The sequence below is a fragment of the Parasteatoda tepidariorum genome, chromosome 8 (assembly GCF_043381705.1).
Source record: "Parasteatoda tepidariorum isolate YZ-2023 chromosome 8, CAS_Ptep_4.0, whole genome shotgun sequence".
NCBI classification, from domain to species: Eukaryota; Metazoa; Arthropoda; class Arachnida; order Araneae; family Theridiidae; genus Parasteatoda; species Parasteatoda tepidariorum.
In genome coordinates this window covers 72,202,152-72,228,451 of record NC_092211.1, presented here as the reverse complement: position 1 = coordinate 72,228,451, position 26,300 = coordinate 72,202,152, and the positions used below count along the sequence as shown (strand labels likewise).

Genomic DNA, 26,300 nt, shown 5'->3' with positions numbered 1-26,300 from the left:
TTCATAAATGTGCTTTTTACATGAGGGATACTGAAAGAATGTACCTTTGTTTATCTAAGGAAAGAATCATACAGTTTGAGGTAACACATTTTTTTTTTAACGAACTGTAAAAAAAATCCATGATGACTTTTTTAAAATTAAGTTACTAAATCTTTAATTAGATTTTTTTAATAAATTTAATTTATTCAAAATAAATTGTAAACTCTCATGAATGGTAATTAATAATTGACCCCTTTGTTGCAAACAGTAGATATGTGATAATTTCAATATTTTTATTGAATTCTGTAATTTTTGAGGGGTGTTTTCAGTATTTTTATGTACTTTTTCTTTAATTTCTCACATTAATTTTTTTAGTTTGGTCACATGTTTAAAACAAGGCCAAATTAATTCGTGTTTTCAAGCTTTTTTTTAGGATTAAGTGATTTATATAAAAGTTAGGTATATCAGGACTCTCACGGGCTGGAAGAACAGGGATAACCTGGAATTCTCAAGGAATTTTATTCTGACTCTCGAAAGCAGGGAATAGTCGGGAAAAATTGCATATTTTTACAGAAACTTGGAAAACTCTCATACCTGGAAGAACCCAAAATTTTCAGCAGCAGTAATCAGTTATTGAGATTCAATTTAAATAATTCTAACATCTGTTACAATTATTTGTTATAAAAATTCGACATTTTATTAAAACTTTTCCATGTTTCCATGCTTGTTCAATGATACTTTTTTTGCTCACAAGATGTAATATCTACACATAATTTTATATTTGACATTACTAATGAAATTCGAAGTTTTCTGATGAAAAATTGTGTGACTTACAAAAAATATGGTCTGGATTTACATTGAAATTTTCCTGAAATACCTGTAAAAGTCAGCAAAATTTTTTTTCTTCTGAAATTAAGTGAGAACCTAGCTTATAGATATATAAAACATTTTTTCAATACATTTTTATCATGTAAGCAGCAGGTTTTACAGGCAAGAGGAATGAAACTGAAGGACGAAAGTCAATGAATTTCTGAAAGGCCTGTTTAACAGCATTTTTGGAAGTATTTTTTTATTACTAAAAAGTTGTCTAAATTTTGAAAGAAGTAGTAGTCAGTGGGGTTATTGATCTAGTGAGTATAGAGGAAGGTGAAGAAGTTCAGATTCCTGTAGTTTTGCCACAGACATTTATGCAATGCCGTTGATTAAGACAGGAGGAGACTGTTCACAAATGTAGGCTATTTTCTTAAGATTTTTGCATCATTTAATCTAGTATGTTGTAGTATATTTCTATAGTAACTGATGAGTCTGATTTCATAAAATCATAATGCATCATATCTGTGTTAGAGCCCCGAATACTCACCATTTATTTTTTAGAGAATATTACACTAAGAATGTGTCTTGATGATTTATCCATGTTTCACTAAGATTAAAGCTAACTACAGACTATTAATGTTTTGAGTGGTATCTGATACCATAGTGCCTTGAAAGAACTCTTATTTCATAATAGTGCAACTTTCTGATCATTCCGTTTTCTATAAAATTAATTTTTTAAAGAAAAATCTTTTTATATTTTTTGAGCTTCTGATGATTTTTTTTTAACAAGTGACATATGTAACTTTTCAACAAAAGAAAAAAAACAATAGTAAAATATTGAGCCAATGTTAAGTAATAAGCTGTTTTAAGTTGACATATACAACCTATAAACTTCATTCTTGATGACTTAATACATTACTGTGTTTATAGTTATTAAAAGTGTTTTGTAAAAGGAGGAACATGGAAAACCTGGAACTGTCAGGGAATTTTACTTTAACTCTAAAAATCAGGGAATAATCAGGGAAAGATACGCTTTTTTTTTTTTTACAAAATCCTGGAATATCTCTATATCATACTTGGCAAATAACCAGTCTTAAAATTATCAGTAACAGTAATCAGTTATTAAGATTAGAGATAAATAATTCAAAAATCTATTTCAATTATTTGTTGCAATAATTTCACATTTTAGTCAAACTGAAATGTTCCCATCCTCATTTTATAATACTTTTTTACACAGAAAATCTAACATTTCACATTACAAATAAAAGAATCAGTTTTCTGATGAAAATATGATCTCAATTATCATTAAAATTTACCTGGTATACTTGGAAAAGTCAGGGAATTCTTTTCCTGAAATTGAGAGGGAACCCTGATTGCTGCCTTAAAATGTGCTGGGCTATAAAATTTGAGGATTTTGATTACTAATAAGTTTTCTAATGTTTAATAATTAAATATAATAGTTAACAAGATTTGTTTTTATTTATTTTCAAGCATTTTATTTTAAGCAACAATAAAAAAATCTTTTATCTAGTTTTTTTTTCAACATTCATACAGTTTGGAAATACAATGAGGAATAAGAAGTTATCTGATTCTTCCAATTTTTAACAGAGAAAAAAAAACTGTGATGTTGAAATTTGAAAATTTTCTGCAAAGAAGTGATGTACACTGGTTTTGATTCAGACTTGCGTGATTTTTTTTTCTTCAAACAATACCTATTACGTATAGTTTGTCTAAAATAAGAACTCCCCCAGATATTATTCTGAACCTGTGTTGGTGACTATGGTAACAAGGCATGACTATTTCACGAACGGATGTGGGGTCACTGTTTTGGAGTATTTTCGGGTAGGCGAGAGAAATGGAATCTCTTTCTTCGGTCTATTGTGCTAGTCCTAGATTGAAGCTACCCTCCCTAAATTGCGCAATTCTTGTTTCCATAGCACCAGATGGCCTCAGACTTTGTGGCAGGAGGAGTTCTTAGCTTGGACAAACTGTAGTTAAAATTTCTGTTTGAAACATCTCTCTCGAATAATAATTATGTACCAGGAAATAAAATTCTTTTTGAAATCTATTGACTTATAATGTGAAGAAATATTTTATTTGTATAATAATCAAGTTATTTTATGAAATTTATAAAGTAAATTATGAAAGTTTCTATTCCAGCTCATTCTTTTATATCAATAATGCATCATTATTTTGAGTATGGTGTTTATCAATTGTTTTTTCCCCCTCCCTTTTTTTCTTGATTAGAAGCAATGTTTGTAAAGAATTTAAATAAATATTAGACTGATAAAGATATACTGCATTATAACCTATATAAAACATGTCATTCCAATCTTAGAAATTTTGAAGTACCTGAAATTTTTTTTTGTTAATTTAATCCCTTAACTTTATATCCTAGTTTCCTAACTTTACAAACAATGTATTGTATTTGCATAAAATTGAATTCTAAAGTTACAAGGTAACTAATTTAAGTTATGATAATGCACACTTTATTTAGTCCATGCCTACTTCTGACAAATAAATTTTTATTATATTCATTAATTATGTTTGCTTTTTGAAAAAAATGTACGTTGTATGTTGTAAAACAATAACAATGCTCTATAAAGCTTTTCAAGAAAAGGTACATCAAATATAGCTATTTTGATACAGCTATATTTAATATACTAAAAGGGTAGTAAACTCTCTTAGAGGTACAGAAAATTTGAAAGCAGATTTAATTAATGAAGAAATTAGTGTTTATAATTTTTTTACTGCCCAGTGCTGTAGAAATAAGAAGACATCTGTTATTAAGATTTAGAAAATTTGTTATTTTAGGAGTGCTTTTGCATGGACCCCCTGGTTGTGGGAAAACTATGATAGCTAAAGCCACAGCAAGGGAAGCAGGTAATTTTTTTCTTTTTTTGCATAAACATTTTTACTTTTCCTACTGTTTCTTTGCCTGCATTCTATTCAAAATATATATATTGCTAAAATTCAAAATCTGTTTTTTTTTTTTTTTTTTTTTTTTTTTTTTTTTTTTTTTTTNTTAAAAAAAATTTGAATTTTTTTTTTTTTTTTTTTTTTTAAATTTAATATAAATCAGATTTGTTTGATTTAAATCAGATTTTTTTGATTTTAATCAGAATTTTTTTGATATAAATAAAATTTTTTAAAATTACTTTAAGAACTCTAATTTCAGAATAGTTAAAACTGTATGAGTAAAATTATAATGGAAATATTATCAAAAATAAATTATTGCAATGCATTTGAAATTATTTTACTGCATAAAATATACAGGTGATAAGGTAAAGTAATAAGACAGACCCACAATTCAAATTTATTTAAAATGAAATAGAAATCTACACAGATTTCATTCATAAATGGATAAATAAGCACTTGAAGATTTAAAAAAAAAAAAAAAAAATTAGGATTTACCTATTTAATATTCGAAACTTAAGAATTTCTGAAAACTGGTTAAAGGCCTTGATTTGTTATTGATTATAATTTGTAATTAAAATTTCTTCACAATTTTATATGTATAACATCATTTTTGGTTTTTTTAATGGAGAATACTTTGGAAAAACTTCAACTGTAAGTGATTGTATCCTCTATAGTTGAAGTTTTCCTGACATGTAAAATACTCTGGAAATCTGGAAGGGGATTGTGTTCTGTGATATATCTGTCACTAAAGATATTTTATGGTGAATGATATCATCATGCAATTCTAGTATTACTGTCTAAGTTGCCTCAGTGGGATGTGCTACATTATTAACAAATAAAAATTATGTTATAATTTTTCTGAATCTTTTAATGAATGAAATGTCTACCATCAGGCATAAGTACATGTCATAACCAAAAGACTAAACTTGCATACTTTAATGAACTTAAAAAATCCGTGCATTCTCAATTGTAAAAATCGTACAAGAGACTTGCAGTACTATCTATACGAAAAATATTGAACTCAAAAGTAATTTTGGATTAGAAACTTGATATCCTGTCACATGAATTATATTTTTTAACTTTTACTTAATGCTATTAACAACTTTAATTTTACATATCCTTTTCTATTTTTTTCATCAATAATATTGATTTTATTAAATTAATATTATTATCCTTTATTATTAATTTTTGTTTCTTGAATAGTGCATGTTTTGATCATTTTTCTCATAACAGCCTATTGTCTCCAAAAAAAACCTATTTTTCAGACTTGCTTATGTCGAAATGATTTTGGCTTTCGATTAAAAAAATGAAATTTTTATAAGAAGTGAAATTTTTTTTAATGCTTTGTTCATTTATAAGTAGTGAAAAAAATACATTAGTATGCTTGAGCAATTGTATTTTTTACTAAATTTCTCTACTCGATCAGCTCAAATAAATCATCAACTATGTTAGTGTTAAAAAATTTGCTGATTGAAAAGATTTTATGTTTTTGTATTTTTTTTAATTGAATAATTAAAAAAAAAATTCTTTATACCTCTTGCTTTTTTTAAAATTAATTTTCTTATTTCTTTCTACTGTGTAAGTAGTTTTGCTGATTGTTTTTTTCTCTTTCTTTGTATATTATTGTATTATTAAAATGCTTATTTAAATTTAAAATTTTTTTTTTTTAAATCAGGGGCTCGCTTCATTAACTTAGAAGTGTCTGCTCTTACTGATAAATGGTATGGTGAAAGCCAAAAGTTAGCTGCTGCTGTATTTACACTGGTATGTCTTTATTTTTACTAAATCCTTTATTTGCCTGCAATTTCTAATCATACCTATGTAACTACTTAACATAATTTGATTACCTACATGGTTGCATAACTAATAATAAAATTGATATTTGTGTTAGAATTACTATTTATATTTAAATAGGTTTTGGCTAAAAATATTTTTCATTGTAGATGTAGAATATGTGTATGATAAGAAACATATTGGTCGAAAAATTGCTTAAACGTTAGAATTTTTTAAAGATAAAATATTTACACATATGAATAAAAAATACACCTAAAATTTCAATTTGTAGGAAACTGTTAAATAAAGCAATGATTACAGTTAAAATATAATATAAAGTTGCAGTTTAAGTGTAATATAATATTATGGTTAAGTATCTATGATAAAAGTAAATACTAGTATTATGTACACAAAAATAAGTAAAATATGCATATAGAATTATCCAGAAATAATAAAATAAAACATCACTGACCAAGAATAACCGCAGTTAATTGACAGATAAATCAGCTTGCTTTTATCATTAAAGAAAATATAGATGTAGGTATTAAAAGTTGAGACAATTTATTATTAAAACAGCATATGAAAAAAATTTTTTTTTTTTTTTTTTCCTTTTTTAAAATTTTTTTATAGTGGTGTAAAAAGTCTTTATTTTTTCTTTTCTTATTTGCTGCATTGTTACATTGTTTTTTGAAGGATGATTTGGCATAATTAAGTTTTGTAAAAATATTTTTTAATGCTTAAAAAGTTAAAGACCATTATTTACCACCTAAAAAAGAGTGGCCCAGAATTCCTCCTTTATGGACATTCACCTTAAAAAGAATCTTATATTAATAGAATACTGTTCATTTATGGACTGCCAGATTACTAGCCTTTAAAGATTAATACATTTTATTACAGTAACTTTTGATGCAAAATGTTTGCAATTTGACAACTATTTTTTAAATTATAGCAAATCTGAATTCAACTAATACATTTAATGATCCACGTTTTTAATTTTAAAAAATTATTTATTTATTATGGAAACAGTGCTGTTTATTCAGAACAATCTCTTATTCTATGCCATGTGCTAAAATCTTAAACCTTTTTTTAGGCTTGAAAATTGTTAAAGTAAACCTAATTTGGCATTTTTAAAAAAAACTTTTAAAACTAACAATTCAGTTAATATTTCAAATTTTATTTGATTTGACCTTATGCATTTCTTAATCTTTGGATGCTCCCTATCATAACATTTTGGAAACATCCTGTTTGCTTCAGCACAATAACAATGCCAGTTTTTTATGTTATTTTTTAATATCTAATAGCAAGAGATTTCGTCATTAAAATATGATGAACTGAGAAAAAAAATTTTTGTTTGTTCAATATTTTCATTATACTGTTCATACACTAGAGTTTGATCATAGTTTTTATTGCAAAATAATGTTATGACATATTTTATTATAAAATACATTGTAAATCTGCTATTTGTTATTTATTTTTTCCTTCATGCAGTGGTGAAATTATTCTAATGCTTTTCTTTCATATTTAGGCTATTAAAATCCAGCCATGTATCATTTTTATTGATGAAATTGGTATGTCAGATTTTTTTATATATATATTTTGTTTCCCTATCTTGATATTTGTGTAGTGTATCTAAATAGTTTCAAATTACTTACTGTTTTAAATATTTCAGTTATTGGGTACAATCAATAAATTTCATAAGCCAATATATCCCATTGTGAAACTAGTTGTTCAATCTTGAATGAATAATCCCAGGAAACTTTAATAGTAGTATATTTCTTGATCAAAAGCTTCATTTGTTCCAAAAATATATAAATTGGAAATTACAATTAACATCTTTCAAGCGCTCAAAAACGGCCACCCATTTTCAAGACTTACCAGACCTGAATGAGCAGAGAGAAAAAGTTTATTTTCATTCACGACCGGCAAGTCTAGAAAATAGACGCCTATTTTTCGAGCACTTCAAACATGTCATTATATATGTATATATATAATTTGTGCTCAAATTGGCTTACTTGCTGCCATACTCTTTGATTTAGATGTCCTGACAATGGTTTTTTGATTTTCCTAAAATGTGTAAGTCACGTGAAACTGATCTGAACTATAGGAGGGTAGGATTAATGCTTTATTTCTTAATCTGGTGTCAATTTGTAATGTACTCTTTTAAAGCGACCTGTACTCAGCGATTACACGAACAGTATCTAGGCTTAACCACTTGGAAAATTGTCTTTTGTTATGAAACTTATTTTTTTTTTATGGGTTTCCCCACTTTGGTAAATTGTTGGTCTTACTACACTTCAAGTATCATTCATTAGTAGCATGCATCCTTCTTGAAAGCCTTTGTTTCACTCCTTTTCCCTTAAAGTGCCTCCCCTCCACGGTATATTTTCCATTTATCGATGAATTCCAGTATGTCTTACATTACAACCTTCATGGTTAGAAAGGGCTCAGCACATTATCCCTACTTTCAGAAGCATTGCAATTGGAAACACTGTCAATATCTTCAATGCTTATATATTATATTGTTTGAAACCTTTTTCTGCTTATCTTGTTTATTACAGCAGAGTATGATAACTTATTCTGATTTTATAGACTCTTTTCTTCGGTCAAGAGACTCTTTCGATCATGAAGCTACAGCTATGATGAAGGCACAATTCATGAGTTTGTGGGATGGTCTTATTACTGATCCAGACTGTCAAGTTGTTGTAATGGGGGCAACTAATCGACCACAAGATGTAGACAAGGCAATTCTGCGGAGAATGCCTGCTATGTTTCACATTGGATTCCCAGTAAGTCAGATCAGAAACTATTTTATTTTGTTTTCTTGTTTAGTTTAAGAATAGCAAGATTGGATTAAGCACATGCAGAGGACTATGAAGAGATACCTTGGGAGGTATGATCCTGTCGTTATTAAAAATTCTAAACGACATTGAGATTAAGCATTTTAAATTTCAGGGTAATTTTTTTTTTTAGTCTTTTACTCTTCCTTGTACATTTGAAATAATTGGTGTCACTAAAATAACAGAATTCGAAAGATAAATTGAAGAAAATGAAGTGTAATAAAAATGTATGATTTATTGTGAACCTATCTTAGAATATTTTCTAGGAAACTTAATTTAATATCCGCCGATTCATTAACATATGGTGTTACTATCTTAAATTATAAATATAAGTTTTGCAGTTTGTAAAAATAGTTATAAAATTGCTAAATTATTTATATATATCTTAGTTTATTATTTTTGTTTCCATTATATTCATCAGCACTATATCAAGTTTTTAGTTCTAATTATTCATGTATGATTATACCTTGGACTATTTGCTTATATTTGTTACACTTATATTTAATATAGTCGATATATATGTAACCTTATATACCTATAGATTAACTCTATTTTTTTAACAACTTTGTTTGAAATTTCAAGTCTTTCAAGTTTTGCTTAAATTTGAATATCTTAATTCCAAAGCAAATAAAATTTACTTAGATTCAATTTTTGTTTCAGAAATCATTGAAACTACTTATATATATTTCTATAATGTTATATTTTATTTCATGGTATTATTTAAATCGTTTAGTTATTATTTTTACAGAAACTATGTTGTGTGCAATATAGGTTTTTCCAATTTTTTCCACTTTGGTTCAGTAGTATTTTATGTACAAAATCTTTATTGATTTTGTTTTGAAATATCTTATATAATTCCTAAATATAGGTAGATTTTTTTAAAATTCAGAATGTGTAAAAGCTACATGGACGCAGTTTTTATTATTATGACGACATTATCTTATTATGAAAACGTGATTTTAAAAAATTCATTTGATTTCAGCTGGAAATATATTTTGTCTAGTAGAAGTTGCTCATTTGAGTTACTTAGTTTTGCTTTTAATTGAATGACCTTAAGCAATACTTCTAGATACATTTAAAACTCTAAAGTTTGTTCTCTTAAATTTTTCTCATTAAATCTTACACCTTAATAATGCAATCTTACATCTTGAAATTAATGTTTTTAGATAGAAATGAAGTTAGTGCAAAATGTATTTCTGAGCTTAATTTCATTTTGAGAATGTTTTTGTTTGCAATATTTCTAAATTATTCTTTTACAAATTCTTGGAATTCTTGTGTGTTTTTTAAATTTATAATTCAATTGTATTTTTTTTTCCTCAAAACCTTTTTAAACTTGCTTGTCAATTATTAAATTTCATTCGATTTTTAAACTTATATTTTAATGTATTGATATAATTTTAAAATTAAATTGAGTGCAATATAAGGGGCTTAAGAACTGTCCGATTATATTTAATATTTTTCTTACAATCTCATTAATAATTCCGTTTGAACTCTTTTGAAATATTTAAATTTATGTTCTTTTTTTTATCAGAATTCTCATCAAAGAGCTGGAATCTTGAAACTCATTTTGGAAAATGAACTTGTAAGTATTTTAAATGGAGAAAAAAAAGTATCTCTTACTACATCTTCTATTATTGTATTATTAATCTTTATGACAGTATCTTTATAACAATAATTGAAATTTCAGTATTCAGAAGATGTTGATATAAAAGAGATTGGAAAAATCACTGAGGGATTTTCTGGAAGTGATTTGAAAGAACTTTGCCGAAATGCTGCTTTGTACAGAGTACGTGACTACTGCAATGAAGAAATAAGAAACAAAAGTCTTTTGGACAGGTATTTGAAAACATACTTTAACAATCATTATTCCTTTTATTTATGTTTCTTATTTTGGGCAGAATTTATACAATGTTCTCTATAATGATCACTCTTTAATATGTAATTTTGGAATCATTTCTAAGAGTTAAGAGAAAAAGTATTCACATTAGAGGTTGAGAATTAATATTTAAGAAAGGAAAAAAATTAAAACTGCCATCAGAATCTGTTGGATTGCTCATTGGAGACGGAAAAGTTAAAAGGCAGTTGATAGAATGACCTCCAAGTTTGAATAGGCAATCAAACTACTTTTGATATATTTTATTCTGTCTTTTTCACTAATTTGGCAATTTTTTTTATCATGTTTTTGTTTCTTCCTGAAATATTAGTCTCCTCATGTGTAATTTTTTATTTTATTTTACATACCCAATCAAAAACTTATTCATGGAATAAATAAATTAAATGTATTGTTTGTACGAAAAAGTTAATAAAAATTGGTTAAACATTTTCTTCACTATGGCAACAGCCCTGAATGATTCTTGGCGTTCTTCAGAATTCCATTTCATGCAGGTTTTGTTTTAGTTCTAAGTAATAGTTGATTAATAGTTTTTTGAACTTTTTCCAGACTGTCAATCTAAGTCATGACCCCTCTTTTTCGGGTACCAGGTAGTTTGATTATAAAATGACCTAATAGAGGTCATAAATATTAAGGGTCATAAATATAAGAGGTCATAGGGGTAATAAAAATTGGTTAAACATTTTCTTCACTATGGCAACAGCCCTGAATGAGCCTTGGCGTTCTTCAGAATTCCATTTCATGCAAGTTTTGTTTTAGTTCTAAGTAATAGTTGATTAATAGTTTTTTGAACTTTTTCCAGACTGTCAATCTAAGTTATGACCCCTCTTTTTCGGGTACCAGGTAGTTTGATTATAAAATGACCTAATAGAGGCTTAATAATGTAAAATAAATTTATATTCTGTAAATTGGTTACAATCATGTGTTTAAATCATTAGGAAAACTGATTTACATCATTGAGAAAAATATCTAGAGTGTAAAGAAAAGTTACTTCATTCAAATTTCTTAGGCTTAAAAATTCTAAAGTTGAGAAAACTCTTTGCTGCCATACAAGTCGTTTGGAAATTTTTCCTTAAATTATCTTAAGCCAGTGCTTGAAATAATTTTATGGTGACTAAATTATTTAGTATTGATTAAACTTTTGACGCAGTATATTTATAAATTCTAATTTAGCATTGATTTTTACTCAAAAATTCAAATGACCCTAGTATTTTTTAAAATTTTTTTTGTTGATATTTATACAACTCATTATTTCTGTATTCATAAAATAAACCTTAAATTTTTAACGCGCCATAGTTTCTTTTTTCAAAGCTGCTTATCGTTTTGCTTAACAAATTATTTTTTGCCTGTTCATCTTTAAGCTTTAGTGTTAATCAGTCTATAGTATTTTCAGTGTTTTCTTTGTGAAAAAATACTAGTCTAATCAATTATTGATTTGCACCTATCATACCTTTTAAAGTTAGTTAAGATAGAAACAAGAGAAAGCAAATATCTAAAAAGGGGTAAATATATCTATGTCTCTGATATTTAAAAAGTTTTAACTTTTGTCAAAAATCTAATTCAATTCAAAAGAGATGTATGAAATATTCTTGTAATGTTTAATTTGAAGCAAAATTTTAAAAATGAATGTTTTTCTTTTTTTTAGGAACTTACAACTAAAGTTTTAAAATTAAGTTGGGAAAATCTTTGATATTAAAAAAGCTACCTTTTTTCAAAAATCTAATTCAGAAGAGATATATGTAACAACATTCTTGTATTCTCCTTAATCTACTTTGAACCAAATAGCTAAAATGAATGTTTTTTTAGGAACTTACAACTAAAATTAAATTTTGAAATTAAAAAGGAAAAAATGCATTATTCCACAGACCTTTTCAGCAAAGAAAGTAACAAAAATATCACTTACATTTGTTCTTTCTTAAGAATATTTATTTGTGCATTTTTTCCTTAGTGATCAGAATGATATGAATAGGTTGACTACACTTGTTAGCCTCACTTTCATATTTGTACTTGTCATTTTTATTTTATTTTAAAACTAGTGTACACCTCTAGCTTATTTCTGTAGTCGCACAGAAAGCACCACAAATCATACAAAAATAGAAAAACAATTAGCTCACAAGACTTAGTGAATCTGTATCTCAAAAGGAACAAATATGGAGTTAACCCGCTTTACAAATAAGGCCTTTATCTGTTCTACATGCCATGTTTAAATTTAACCAATTCTAGTTTCCATAAGTGTGATGAAGATCCTTGCTCGAAAATTTGATTAATTATTCCCCTTCACTTGGAAACTATTGCAAGTCAAAGTATTTGACAGTTTATATGTGCTGTGTATCAGAATAGCATGATTTATATAAACTGTAATTTTTTTTTAAATGATTTAAATTATTTGGCATAACTAGTTTAAAAAATGGATAAAAAGAGAGAGGCTAAAATTGGAACAGACTAGTATGAAGCTTTTAAATTATAATTTTTCATAACCTGCATTTAAAATAATTTGCTGATAAAAAATATATTTCAATCATTCTTATTAAGTTTTACATTTATTTATTTTCAAGTGCTTTGAAAGCTTATTAAATATGTTGTTAGTGTATATCAATAATGAAAAAAAAAGATTAGTTCTGTCCAGAGAAAGTGCTTTTTTCATTACTGTATTCTAATCTAAACTTATTTACTTTTGATTGGATATCTAACTCACAAATCACCTACCAGTCTTTGAGATTTTAGGATGCTTAGCTTGAACAAAATTAATCATAATTTAATTTAGTGATGTAATTATTAAATAAAATATGAATTATTTTAGCTAGATACCACAGTACCACAGCTAGGGTCACAGTACCTTTGCAACAATTTTTTAAAATAAAGGTATAATCGTTCATTTTAAGGATGCTTTACATGCTCATTTAAGTTATAATCAATAATTTATCTTCAAAAAGTAATTAAACTGTTTATTTTTTTTTAAATTTTAAAAAAAGTTTAAAAAATTCTAAATTTTTAAATCTTTAAGGCTTTTTTATTTTAACATATTTTCAAAAAAGGTTTTTTTCATAGTGCTTGCTATATTTATCTTAATAATTTTGTGCATTCATTTGTTGATATATCAATTAGAATATTTTTTATAGATTATTTTGTAAAAAAGTAGAAAAAAAGGGTAAAAATTCCTGTTAGGTATATATAACATGCCGTAAAAATTGTAATACCTCATAAAATGCTTATTCCATGCACAGTTTAAATAAGTGTATTATACTCAAGATAAAAAAGTTTACTTCAAAGCTTTATCTTAAATAGAAAAAATTCCTTAGGGATTTAATTAAGATTAAGACACAAAATTATCATCTATGCGAAAAAGCACTTTAAAGTCAGACTGCTGAGCAAGTTTCTGTATTAGAACAATTTAAAATCATTCATAACTTTTTTAAAAATGTAGATAGAGAGATGAATTTTTTTCTGTACATTTGAAATAGTACTTTGAATTTTTATTATAAGCAATAAAAAAATTTTTGGAATTTTTGTCATTTTTTGGGTACTGTGACCCCTTAATACATTTTAACAGATGATTTGCTGGTAAATGAAAAAAACTCTGAATTCTTAAAAAAAAATGATTTTTTCAAAATATGTATTGAATACTTGAAGACAATGAAGCCCTTCTTTTGATACATACGAATAAGGGAAAGAAATCAGCACAAAGGCAGAATAAGAAGCACTAAAATCAATTTTGTTGGATGAAACTGAGAGAAGTTTCAGTTTCTCAGTACTGGTATAATTCTTATTGTACCTTTGTTATTATTGACCTCAATATTAGGTTAAATTTCGGAATTTTTATCCTTAAATTTTAATTTTCAATCTTTAGGTGTTGGTTCCAGTTTTAATAAATTCATTTTTTATTCAAAACTTATAAATTAAGGCTTTCAATTATAGAGCAACTTATATGCCTTATTTCTGCATTTATTGGAAATCCTTTTATTAATGTTTTAGTGGTGATTCTGAAGTCTATCACGATGCTTTGAGACCCATATGTATGGAAGATTTCAAGAATGCGTTTGATAGAATGGCAGATTCTAAATTGCAAGCTGGTGTTATGAGGTTTAAGCAAAGACTTCCAGAGCTAGATTAAAATGAACTTAGCATTTGAAATTCCCATTCCCGCTTTCATTTGCTCAGCATCCTCATTTAGCTCCAAACGAAAGACATTTTTGCATACTTGTGAGTGTTGCATTGTATTAGTTGTAGTGGATATCTGTGAAATGTGAATGTATAAGTTGATTTCCAATAAATATGTACATTATGTAAGAATTGATTATTTGCAGTGTAGAGTTTTGTATTGTGATAAAATGTAGAGTAAATAATTTAATGTTAATTTGGCAAGTTTTTTACATGGTATCACAAGGTACAACTTAAAAAAGATAAATTTGGCAAATTTTCAGATTAAGAAATTTTGAACAACTGTTTTATAAGGTGTCTGAATTTAAGGCTGACATAACTAAGTGGCTCTAGTGTACTGAATCTTATTGCAGGAGTCGTGTTGACTCAGGGGATAGAGCGTTCATTTTCCAACTTGCTGACCCAGGTTCGAATTCCATCAATGGCTGATTTGTACGAATTCTGTTCCCAGAATTCACACCGACTACAGTACTGACGTAAAATATCAATCAGTGGTAGACAAATCACATGTTAAAATCTCCTTCCCGCCGGGTTAACTGTAGGAAATATTTGTGGTTTTCCTCTCCATACAATGCAAATGCAGATTTAAATCGAAAAGTCCACCATGAACACTCCGTTGTCCCAATGCTTGTTCTAGGAGTTCCATTGTCATCTGGGTTGGGTTCGAAATTACAAGGCTACATATTTGCAGGGCTGATTGCGCTCCGGAAAAAATCCGGATTTTTCGCTAACAGTGATCTGGAAGTTTCCGGAGATTGAAGGTCCAAATGTTCCAAAAAATCATTGATCACAGAAATTTCCGGAAATCAAATTTTCGAAGGTGGAACTTAAAAACACAGTTTATTTTATTTGTTTGTAAGGGAGAGCCAGAGAGATACTTTATAATGATGATAGTTAAATANAATCAGTAAATAGTTATTATAATCATAAACTCAAGAAAGAAAGACATTCTAAATTTTAATTACTTCTCCAGGTCATCATAGGTATGTGTAAATGGTATAGGTATATCTAAAATTTTAAATATATTTTAAATAAACTAAGAAATGTTTAGAAAAAGGAAAAAAACCTTGTTTAAATTTTTTTCAATTTAAACTGGGTTTTTTTTAACTCTAGAAATTTTCTGGAATTTTGACTTGGGCTCACAATTACCCCTGTAGTTGCACATCGGTAGTTTTAAACTCAGAATTGTAAACTCTGCTGCTCAATATGTATATGTATATACATACACATACAAAAAAAGCTACTTATTGCAGAGTCAACAAAATGAGGAAGGAAACATCCTGGATATCTTTTGTTCTGATGATTACATTTTTGCATATTAAGTAACTATTGTGTATATGGAATTTTTATTTATAGAATTAAACACAAAAAATATTTTTACTTAACTTTTTTTGTGGGTTCAGATTGTTGATTTACAAAATATGAGGAATAGATACAATTGGGGGGGCGGAATGGTCCTAGTAGTCACTAGCTTAATCATATAAAAAGCACAGAACTTAGTTTTGCAGATTAAAACATGTGCATCACATTTTAATTAAAAATGGTAAGAATTGGTCCAGTTGACTTGGAGTATCTCTGCATTGATATTTTAATTACAAGTGTATAGGTTTTGAAATCAAGGTTGGCTTTTTGCCGGCAGAAACTGGTTATAACCGGTAAAAACCGGCAGAAACTAAAAAAACTTCTATATTAGTTCTAGTAATTGCTTAATGACATTTTGTTTAAGTAAACTGAAAAATTTAACTCCATGTAACTGTAACAAACTTTTTAATTCATTGTTTGTGAATATATATTATTTTGTTTACATTAAATATAAAGAGTGCAGTATATCAAATATTTATATAAAATGAAGAATAAAGTAATGTAATAATAAATATAAATACCAGATTTTAGTTTATTATATTAAATTCTGAAATTCAGTAATTATCATTTAACTCTTAACATAACTGAATAGAGCTATTTTCAAATTGTTTTTTTCTTTTCAAGACATAATTTGCATGGCAACAATCCAATTATTATAACAGTAACAGTTTGAATCTATTGTGGATGGCAATGCCTGCTGGATTTGAGAGAATATTCTCAAATTTCTCGTTCGTGCATAGCAAATTTAGAAATTGTTTAGATTTAGAAACTGCATCAAAACTTGTCTTTTGTTATACATTNAACTACCCCAGCTGCTACATGGTGGTCCAGTTTTAAAAAATATGCAATAGATGAAAGTTTCACAAATCTTGCTTGTTCCTTGATGGCAATGCCTGCTAGTTCTGCTGGACTTGAGAGAATCTTCTCAAATTTCTCGTTCGTGCATAGCAAATTGAGAAATTGTTTAGGTTTAGAAACTTATCTTTTGTTATTATTGTATTACTGCAGAGTGCAAACAAAGTAATATTTGATTTTGAATGGTGATAATTTTGTAAATGAATTGAACTTTGTTTAACATTTAATTGTTTTTTCTATGAATTATCCATTAATATGTCAATCTCAGTACTTACTTTTATGTCATTTTTTGAATTTCTGCCACAAATGTGGCAGAAAAGGGTTTTTGCCATTCCCATTTTAACCGGTTTTTACCAGTGGTTTTAACCACCTCGGCAGAAACTTGCCAACCTTGTTTGAAATCGAAAAATCTATAGCTGTATAACAAAAAATAAAACTGCATCGTTTAAAAGACAACACTAATTTATTATTACTTATGACTTTTTTTCAATAATATAGATCATCCAGGCTTCTAGTTAACATCTAGAAGCTTGTTGCTGAATTGACTAGCTTCCATGCCTTTAAAATCTTCTCTTGAAGTTAGTCTTTTAGTACATATCAACTTTAAGTTATACATATTACATTCATACTTGGATGAAGTATTTGATCAATTCCCTGACAAGATTAAAAGAAATTTCAGTAATCTTCAATATGAAAAACACAGGGAATTTCAAATGCACAATATCATTTTAATGGCACTTGTCACTGAAATTTCTTATGATCAGAGAATTGACCTGAAAGTGTACATTACAATCATACTTAGAATAAGTTAATCTTCTAATTACAAATCATATAATGTAATGTGAAAAGTTACAAATAATGTCACTTTGAGCTTGGTTTTTACACAATAGTGCTGGGCAATGTTGGAATTTTAGTTTCACAATATATAGCTCAGATATCTCAATATTTCATGATATATCACAATATATTTTCAGTTTTAGTAATTTACATTATTTTTATTATAATATTCTCGTGCTTAAAAGAAATTTGTCATCCCTACCGACAATATAGTATTCAATAATTTTCAACATTACTTGTTATGTATTCTAGATTAATTCTGTTGATACTGATCGTGATATAATCATTATTAGTAATCCTATCATACTACATAATACAGAATTTTCGTAGTTTCAAGAAGAAAAAAATTTTTATGATAAAGGTAATATATTAGCATATTAATAAATTATGATCAAAAGAATTCAGGCTACAACCTGCCCATAAATAATTGAAACTGATATATTTAAAGCCAGATATTCCAATAGTCATTTCATGATGTTATTAAATTTTTATAAAAATTCTATTTGTATTAACAATTTTTATTTTATCTCACTATAAAAAATATTTTGCAGAAACTGCAAATGTTGGAGAGTAGGTTGGCGATTCTCACAATATTTTGATATTCATTGTGGTCAATGATAATCTCTGTAATCTTGGTCTTAGATTCATGATATCTCTTTATATAATCTAACTTTGGAAATTTTATAAGCATCAATAATTCACAGTACATCGCCCAGCTGTATTTAGCTGCATGATTTAAGTCTAGTAATAAATTAATAGTAATAAGCAATGAAACATTTTCAGAAATGTTTACAATTTGTTGAAGATTCAACATATTTATACTAAAACGTGTACTTCAAAATGAATAAATAAAAAACACATACTTGATGATGATGATTGAGCTCTATATACAATAGTCGCATGAAAAGCATTAAATTATATGAATGAAGTGATGAATTATATATATATATATTTTAAATGTACTTAAATTTCAGCAAAATAATTTGATAGCTGTTGCTAAATATATATATATTTATATATATTAAAAAAATATTTTTAAATTTATAAAAACATTTGTGCTCTGTGTTAAATGTATTTTAACTTTGATCACTGGCGATAAAAATTATTATTTTTTAGTTTTCATAACATAAACTCTGATGTATAATTGTTCATTTAAAATGTATATTCTTTATCCTTGATCTTCGTCATCACTATCTGAAACAAAGAAAAAGAGAATGAACTAAATATATTCACAATTAAATTAATTTATAAGTTAAAGCAAATTTTGCAGATAGAATCATGACAGTAATTTATAAGTTATAGTAATTTATAAGTATTATATATTTGTGCATAGCTTTTTTATAAAGGGATTAAAGGTGCTTATTTTCGATTTTTAAAAGCTTTTAAAGGTGCTTTTTTTATAGGATGTTTTTTAAAAAGTGCTTAATTTTCCCTTTTTGAAAATGAGATTTTTTTGTTCACCTTGTGAATTTTCATCTCGTATTATGCAAAAGGGTGCTTTTCACATTGCTCTATTCAATGCTTTCAAAATTCATTCAACCATAGTCTATTTCAGCTTACCGTCGATTAATTGCGTATGAAAGCGCAAATCATTTTACAGGTTTGATAAAATACTTGCGAGTCCGCATATGCACATATGGAGCTGGGCTCAGATTATTGCACTCTCATGTGCAACTCTGCTGCATTTTACTAGATATTCTCAATTTCAAGCTTAATTTTCCACCCTCTGAAATCGAACCGAAAAATCTCTTGATCATTTCTTAATCAAGAAAAGAGTTCTTAGTCAGAATCTAGTTATTTTATCATGACCATGTGAAGTCTTAGAAAATTATTTTTCATTTTTTTAATGTATATAATGCTTAAAAGTATTTTTTTTTAGTGCTTAGAAAGTATTTAGAAGGCGCTTACTTTTTGTTGAAAGATTTGTCTATACACTCTGTATGCTATTTATAAGTTTGCAGATGGAATCCTGTCAGTTCAAACTATTTTTCGTTAAATTTTAAATATAGTATCCCAAATAACACTAGATTTAAAGATTTGTTGCTGCAGAAATCATTTGAAAGGACGTGCAATTTCATGTTTTCAAAATAATAAAGACTAACTATGCAGATGATAATCAGTCATAAGTATATCAGACTCACTGCTCTAAGTGTTGTGGTGCAAAAAACTAAAATTGTTTTTATATAAATTTTTATAGTGGCAATAGACTTAGTAAACAAAAAGAGTAGCCATTTTACCTAAAACGCTATCGATATTTATACCCTTATTCATTGAAAATTTTGGTCAGGAAGATGTACTAAATTTCTTTTAAAATTTAATTTTTATGAAAGACCCACAGAGTTGCAACTTCATTTCACAGGGTGCGTAGCCAGCGTTTTTAAAAAGTGCTTAAAGGTGTTTATTTTCGATTTACATTTCTTAAAAGCCCTTAAAGGTGCTTTTTTTTTATTAGCGTTTTTAAAAAATGCTTAGTTTTCTATCAAAAAAGATATTTTTTTTTTCCTTTGCTGTGTCAATTATCATTCTAAATTACAAAAAAAAAAGAATTGCAAGATTTATCAGAAACTAGTTATTTTATCATGATTATGTAAAGTTCATGATAATGTAATAATTTATTGTACATTTTGTGCTTAAAACTTTTAATAAGTAGGCTATCCAGAATCTCCTATCATAGAATTTTTCTATGAACCAGATGAGAGCCGCGAAGTCTCAAGGGATAGAGCGTTCGCCTTCTAATGCAGCGAACAGGGTTCGAATTTTAGTCGATACGTATTCCGCATCCGGCTAGCACCGACCATAGTGCTGACGTGAAATATCCTCAGTGGTAGACGGATCATGGGTTAGTCCCCTTGCCGTCAGACTAACCGTGGGAGGTTCTCGTAGCCTTCCTCTCCATGTAACGCAAATGCGGGTTAGCTCCATCAAAAAGTCCTCCACGAAGACAAATTTCTCCCAATACTCGATCCTGGAGTTCCCTTGTCTTCCGGATTGGGTTCAAAATTACAAGGCTACGGAGTTGAACATTAGTAGTCGTAAATCCATCGAATTGGGTCGGCTGTTCAACGACGGTTATAAAATAAAATTATAAAATATCAACCAGATGACAATAATTTTACTTATGCGAAATAGGAACGTGCCTATAAACAAGGCTGAACACAAATTTTCAGTCTTCAGGACAAAATTTACTGCTGCCCTTTCGTCAAAACTCAAGACTTATTTTAATATTTTTTAGAAATTTTAAGGAGCCCTTATTCAAAATTTGAATTTTTTATAAATATATTAGAGATTTCTTTTCAATTTTCTTTTGAAAATCAATATAAAAAAAAACGCTGCTTCTTTTTATGGTATTTAGACTGGGCGCTGTGACAATTATCTTTGTCTTTCCATAAACATAACTTTTTGGTTTAAATCATTCTATTTTCTTAAAAATTGCAGAAATTAAGTGTTGTAAAACTATTTCATATCTTACCCTTTTTTCCTTGGTACTGATGCCTTCGTAGCCTATCGTACAAATCATCTTTGTTTCCATATATTGAAGCTGTACTACGCGCTAAACTATTCCCTCCTTTCCCGTGATGCAAACTATCTGTAAAATAAAAAACAATGTTTTATTAATAAATATTTAATTAAATGCTTATAACTGTAATTGTATTTTAAACTATACTGTTAGCTTTTACATCTTCAAAGAAAAAAAAAGTGAAATCTTTTTTAATGTTTAAAGTATATTTGGCTGGAAGAAAATCAGCAATATTTTGAATTTTTTTATTTCCCATATTTGAACTTCAGTTCATTAGCTTTTTAACTGTCTTAAAAATTTTTATTTCGATTTTTGGAAATGGAATTACAGTTGTCTTTTTGCATGCTGACAATCGAAACCATTTTTTCCTTCGCTTTGAGTATCCTTATTTATTTGAAATTCCTTTTCAGAAATTAGTTTTCAAAGTGATTTTTTTCGTATTTTAAATGTATTTTCTGGAGAACGTTGATTTTGAGAAAATCTCTTTGCACTAACACACGTTACAAAAAAAGTTTGTTTTAGAATTCTTTGAAATTTTGTAAGTAGATTTTGTCTAATGTTTTTAACCAAAGGCTAAGATCTGAGTGTGAATTTGTTATTTGCATCAAGCTTTAAGTAAGGATATTTAGAATTTTTCTTTATAAATTCGATATTGAACAATGTTTTTAATTTTATTTAAATGTTTTTAAGATTTTAGTTCGAAACACAGGTAATCACATTATTGACCTAGAAAAAATATTGTTTTGAAATGTATGCATTACAATTTGTTGTAGAGCTGTTAGCATGACACGAATTTGTTTATTTATTTTTAACTTCAAATTTGTCCTTAGTTTGAAAAATATTTTATAAATTTTTAAACTTTACTTTAAATTTATAATTTTAGGTCCCCTGCTTACCAAAAATAAAATTAAAATTTCAAGTGAGCCTTTTTTAAAAAAAATTGTGACAAAACCAGTTGGATACCTTAACCTGTGTATGTTTGGTGAAGGATAGCAAATAATACTCCACCTATATCTTTAGTAATTAAAGTTATTCTGATAATTTAGTTTATTATATTAAATAAATACGTCAATTTTGTTTACAGACTTATGGATTATTTAGTGATTATAAGAAAAAAAATATCATATGCAGATTATTATTATAATGCACTTTTTTCAAACAAAACTTATTTATGGAATATCTATTGGTGTATCTTTTAATGTAACTTTTACATTTCTTTTGCTAGTATAATTTCTTTTTATTTATGCTATTATTTTTTATGTTTATATTTATCTAATCCTTATTATCGTACCTTTCATGTAAGTTTCATTATAGAAGTTCGGCATTTCCCAGCCATCATCGTCATCATCATAATAATGAGCATAAGTGCTATGGTGAGACGGTGCAATGCTCTCAGCATATGGTTGAGGAGCTCCATAGTAAAAGTTTGTTTGAGAGCTACTTAAATCTATTGCTGGCTCTGGCATTTTCTTTGGCAAGTTTTTACGTGCAGTAGACCTATGGGAATAACATATTTTAGTCACAATCTCTGTTTATAGATTAGTCAGGAAAAAAAAGTCTGTTAATCTTACCTAACACAAATCATCCATATAAGAAGTACCAAAAGAATTATGAATATGACTGCTCCAGCTATACCGCCGGCGATGTAAACGAACTCAGCCTTGCTTTCACATCTGTTGCCATGGAAATTGGTAACACAGTGGCACATGGGTTCATGTGTTTCTGCGTTGACCTCACAAGTAGCTCCGTTCACACAATAGCCCTCGCATACCGCTGAAAGGGAATATTTTTCAGTAAGATTATGCTTAAAAAATTCTATTAAGAAAGTGGATTGGATTCTATTAAGAAAATGTCGTTTAGCGTTTGCTTTTCAAAGCTACATCAAAATTCGTATCGTCTTGGTTTGCAGATCGTACATCGCTATTCATACACATGCGAATTTTGAATTTACTCGTGAATTGGAGTCCCACCAGTAATGAAAATTTAGTGGACCAGTAGGACCACTTGGGTATTCATTTAGTACTCCAAAAATTTAATATTTTGTAAATTTCGAACATATTTCAAGGTGACAAATATTTTGCCCATGCGTATGCTTTTAGAGACATTTGCCGCCATACTGGCGTGAACCCTATTCTTGAAGTTGTTGGGTCGTTTTCTTTTTCGAAAGTGAATACATAGCTTTTTAATTACAAGAGATTTGCAAATTGAGATTCGTAATCTCGATGTTTACGTACTAGGCTTCGCGAATTGTATTGACGATATTTACGAATTACATATCGTGATAGTGTTCACAAATTTTAAGAACCCACACCTCGGAAATCAGTATTTGGTTGAAAAAGTAAAAAGCTGCATCTAAATTCTTCAGAAGTATTTTGGATGCAAGTCAAGAGTAGCTTCAAATATTCAGGAGGAGAAGTTTTTTTTTTTTTTTAAAACTATAATACAACAAAAAGTCAAGAAAGTGTCGATACGTATTTATCATATTAAAGAAATTAAAGTCATTGGTAAAAATGATCGCAATATTATTGAGTTTATGTGTATCTATTTTGGTTTTTGAAAAATGCAAGAGATGTTAATTACCAATATAGATAACGGGATGGAAGCGTATAGGGCAAAAAATCATTACAAAAGAGTACTACAATGTGAATATTGCTGTATACTGGGCAGTGTTACGAACAAATATTAAGATAATGACAAAAATGAAAATGTAATTTTTTCTTTTAAAGAAACGTAAGCTATGTGCAATGCAATAATCAAATAGCGTTAAAACTTACAAACACATTCTCCAGTTCTATTTTCAAGTCGATATTTAGGTTGGCATTCACAGGCAAAAGAGTCTGTGTCTTCTCTAAAAACACAGAATGCATTTGCTTGGCACAGGCGTAGTTGTCCATCAACAAGACATGGGTTTGTGCAGTCTGATTCGGAGGTTGCTCCTTTCGATGGAGTGGTCGTGTCTTGTGGGCAAGGTCTGCATTCTGACTCCTGCTGTTCATGATCCATGTAACTTCCTTTAGGGCATTCCACGCAGTGCTTGTTGCTGTCCATGTATTGTCCTGGACTGCATAGTTCTGTAAAAATATAAATGTATAGCTTCATCCTTCAAATAGAAGACTTCAGTTTTCTATGCATGATGTGTTGGTAAAGATATTCTTAACCCATGGTTCGTGAATAAAATTAAGAATAACCATCGCAACCGTATTTAATTTAGAGACTTTATTGATATTGGCTCTAAATTTTTCTAAGCTGTATATTGAACGAAATCCAAGATCAAAAGAATAATTAAAGTGGAAATGAGAGTTCAATAATAAGTTAGGCACTTTCAATGAGCCTTGTAGGCCCTAAAAATATGCTTTGTAAATAATTAAATGTAGATATTCTGCAATAAATATCTTTCATGAGGATATCGGAACTTCATGTAAAGTGATGCCTTTTAATAATTGCCTTTTTTTTTCTAAATGTTCATTTAAGGAAGTGCAGCAATAATATTTTGCGTGACATTTTCCCCCACGCTTGAAATATACGTGTATATTTTACGTGTGCCTATTTTATTTTACTTGTTATTAAACTTTTACAATTTTCATAAATACCTACGTAACTATAATATACATCCTAGTTAGTTAGTATGTAGTAGAACCTCTGGTAGCACTATCATCGAAAATTCAAATTTTTTAACAACTTTAGCGCAGTCAGACAGAGTTTAATATAGTAAAAATTACGCGTAACATATATTTAGCGTAATTTACAAACATTAAATGTAATAAAGTTATACATAAAAACTTAATGTTTAAATTTTGATTTCATACAACCCATACTTTAGTTTGCCCAAAAGGAGAAAAATCGGTTCTTATACTAAACTTAATAAAGAAATTAAAACGAAAAGTTTAATTTGCAGATGATAATATTGAAACAATTTTTTTTAATTTTAAAACAAGGAATTTACAGAATTGTAATTTATGGTGTTCCGATTTGTGCCCATTTAAAGCTTCTTCAAATAAAATTCATCACAGATATTTCAAAATTTTCATTTAAATTCGAAGTCTTTAATGGCGACGAATTCAAAGTCAAAAATGCATTACCTTCCGAGCATTCTGCTTCAGACTTGGCGCTGATAGATGGAGTTGTTCGTTTCAAAGGACATTTCATGCAGGATGGGGCTCCTTTCGGTCTGAAGAATCCTCTCATACAAGACTCACAACTTCCATCTTTGGTAAGTTGGAATCCAGCGGAACATTCCTCTGAAAATCAAATTTACACATGAATACTTTTACAGTCTTGTATTAAAACTGCTCGACTTCCTCTCAGGGAGGTCGAAAAGAAAGAAATTAGAATTTTAACACGAACCTTGTTGGGAAAGCGAATGAATTATGCAAAAAGTTGCACATCCTGATATTTTTGACTAGAAAAAAAAAAACTTATAGCAAGTGTTCAAAGTGATGGACACGCGGGCTGTTAGCACATTTCACATCCTCTTGAAGATTCTGGATGTTGAGTTAATTTTGTCTGTCCAGATATTTTTTGAAAAATCCGTTTTTTGTAAAATTGTGAAAAAATTACTCGTAATTTGTGACTATAAAATAAACGTTAAGTCACATTCTTTCAACCAGGGTTCTGCTTTTTGTGAATTTGTGCAAATAGGGTCCTGTTATTGAAAAAAACTTTTTCAAGGAGTTTTTAAATTGTAAATAGATACAAGATTATGCTCAACACTGTAAAATTATAATTAAAAAAAAATTAAATTTTCTAAAATAAACAGCAATAATTGCTGTTACTAAGTTAGAGATGCAACACACAAATATTTGGTATTTAGTCTGTACTGTTGAACGCAGAATATTCATTTCGGACGACTAATGGAAGAAGAGTCTGTGGAAGACAAAACTTAATTCGTTTATATCCGTCTTTCTTTTTTTTTCCCTGGGAAGGGTTTATTCAATTAACAAAACAATAATGAAGATAAACAAATTTGTGAAGGGTCCGATTAAAAGATAAATAATTTTGTGAAGAGTCCGTTTTGAAGTTAAAATATTTTGTCCGTAAGGATCCGTTTTTGTGAAAAGATATTTTGTGAAGGGACCCAAATTTCTTTTAAACAGACCCCTGTCTGTAGCAACAGCAGTTAAGCCAAATTCACATGGGTCTAGTATACCTAAGTTTTCTTACGCTAGCAAATGAAAAAAAATCCAGTGGGTTGAGATCCGGTGATCGAGATGGCATGCCACAGGTCCACCGCGACTGCTCCATCGTGCGGAATGTGTGGTGTTTAAGAAGTGTCGAACTGTGCTGGAAAAGTGTTCTGAACGCTCTGTCGCGCATAGGAGACATGTTTTCATAGGCATGTACAAAACGACGTGAGAGGTGA

General features: G+C 28.3%; 2 protein-coding genes across 3 annotated transcripts in view; one reads left to right on the top strand and one right to left on the bottom strand.

Moving 5' to 3' along the window:
- The window catches only part of LOC107437788 (outer mitochondrial transmembrane helix translocase), a 23,632-nt gene extending 9,130 nt beyond the window's left edge, over window positions 1–14,502 (top strand). The window contains exons 4-10 of one of the 2 annotated variants that reach the window (XM_043040977.2): window positions 3,607–3,675; window positions 5,387–5,475; window positions 7,010–7,052; window positions 8,074–8,270; window positions 9,853–9,903; window positions 10,009–10,157; window positions 14,185–14,502. In XM_043040977.2, coding sequence (XP_042896911.1) covers window positions 3,607–3,675; window positions 5,387–5,475; window positions 7,010–7,052; window positions 8,074–8,270; window positions 9,853–9,903; window positions 10,009–10,157; window positions 14,185–14,323 — 737 coding nt within the window. In that variant the 3' untranslated portion in view covers window positions 14,324–14,502. The remainder of the gene's footprint in view (window positions 1–3,606; window positions 3,676–5,386; window positions 5,476–7,009; window positions 7,053–8,073; window positions 8,271–9,852; window positions 9,904–10,008; window positions 10,158–14,184) is intronic. The other variant, XM_043040976.2, reaches the window with a different exon arrangement.
- A 3,950-nt stretch (window positions 14,503–18,452) lies between these two features.
- Window positions 18,453–26,300, bottom strand: part of LOC107437786 (uncharacterized) — a 68,659-nt gene continuing 60,811 nt past the window's right edge. Inside the window, exons 49-54 of the mRNA XM_043040975.2 lie at window positions 25,021–25,179; window positions 23,716–24,012; window positions 22,513–22,714; window positions 22,233–22,438; window positions 20,894–21,010; window positions 18,453–18,618 (exon numbers count right to left, since the gene is read on the bottom strand). Of these exons, the coding sequence (XP_042896909.1) occupies window positions 18,593–18,618; window positions 20,894–21,010; window positions 22,233–22,438; window positions 22,513–22,714; window positions 23,716–24,012; window positions 25,021–25,179 (1,007 nt within the window). The 3' untranslated portion in view covers window positions 18,453–18,592. The remainder of the gene's footprint in view (window positions 18,619–20,893; window positions 21,011–22,232; window positions 22,439–22,512; window positions 22,715–23,715; window positions 24,013–25,020; window positions 25,180–26,300) is intronic.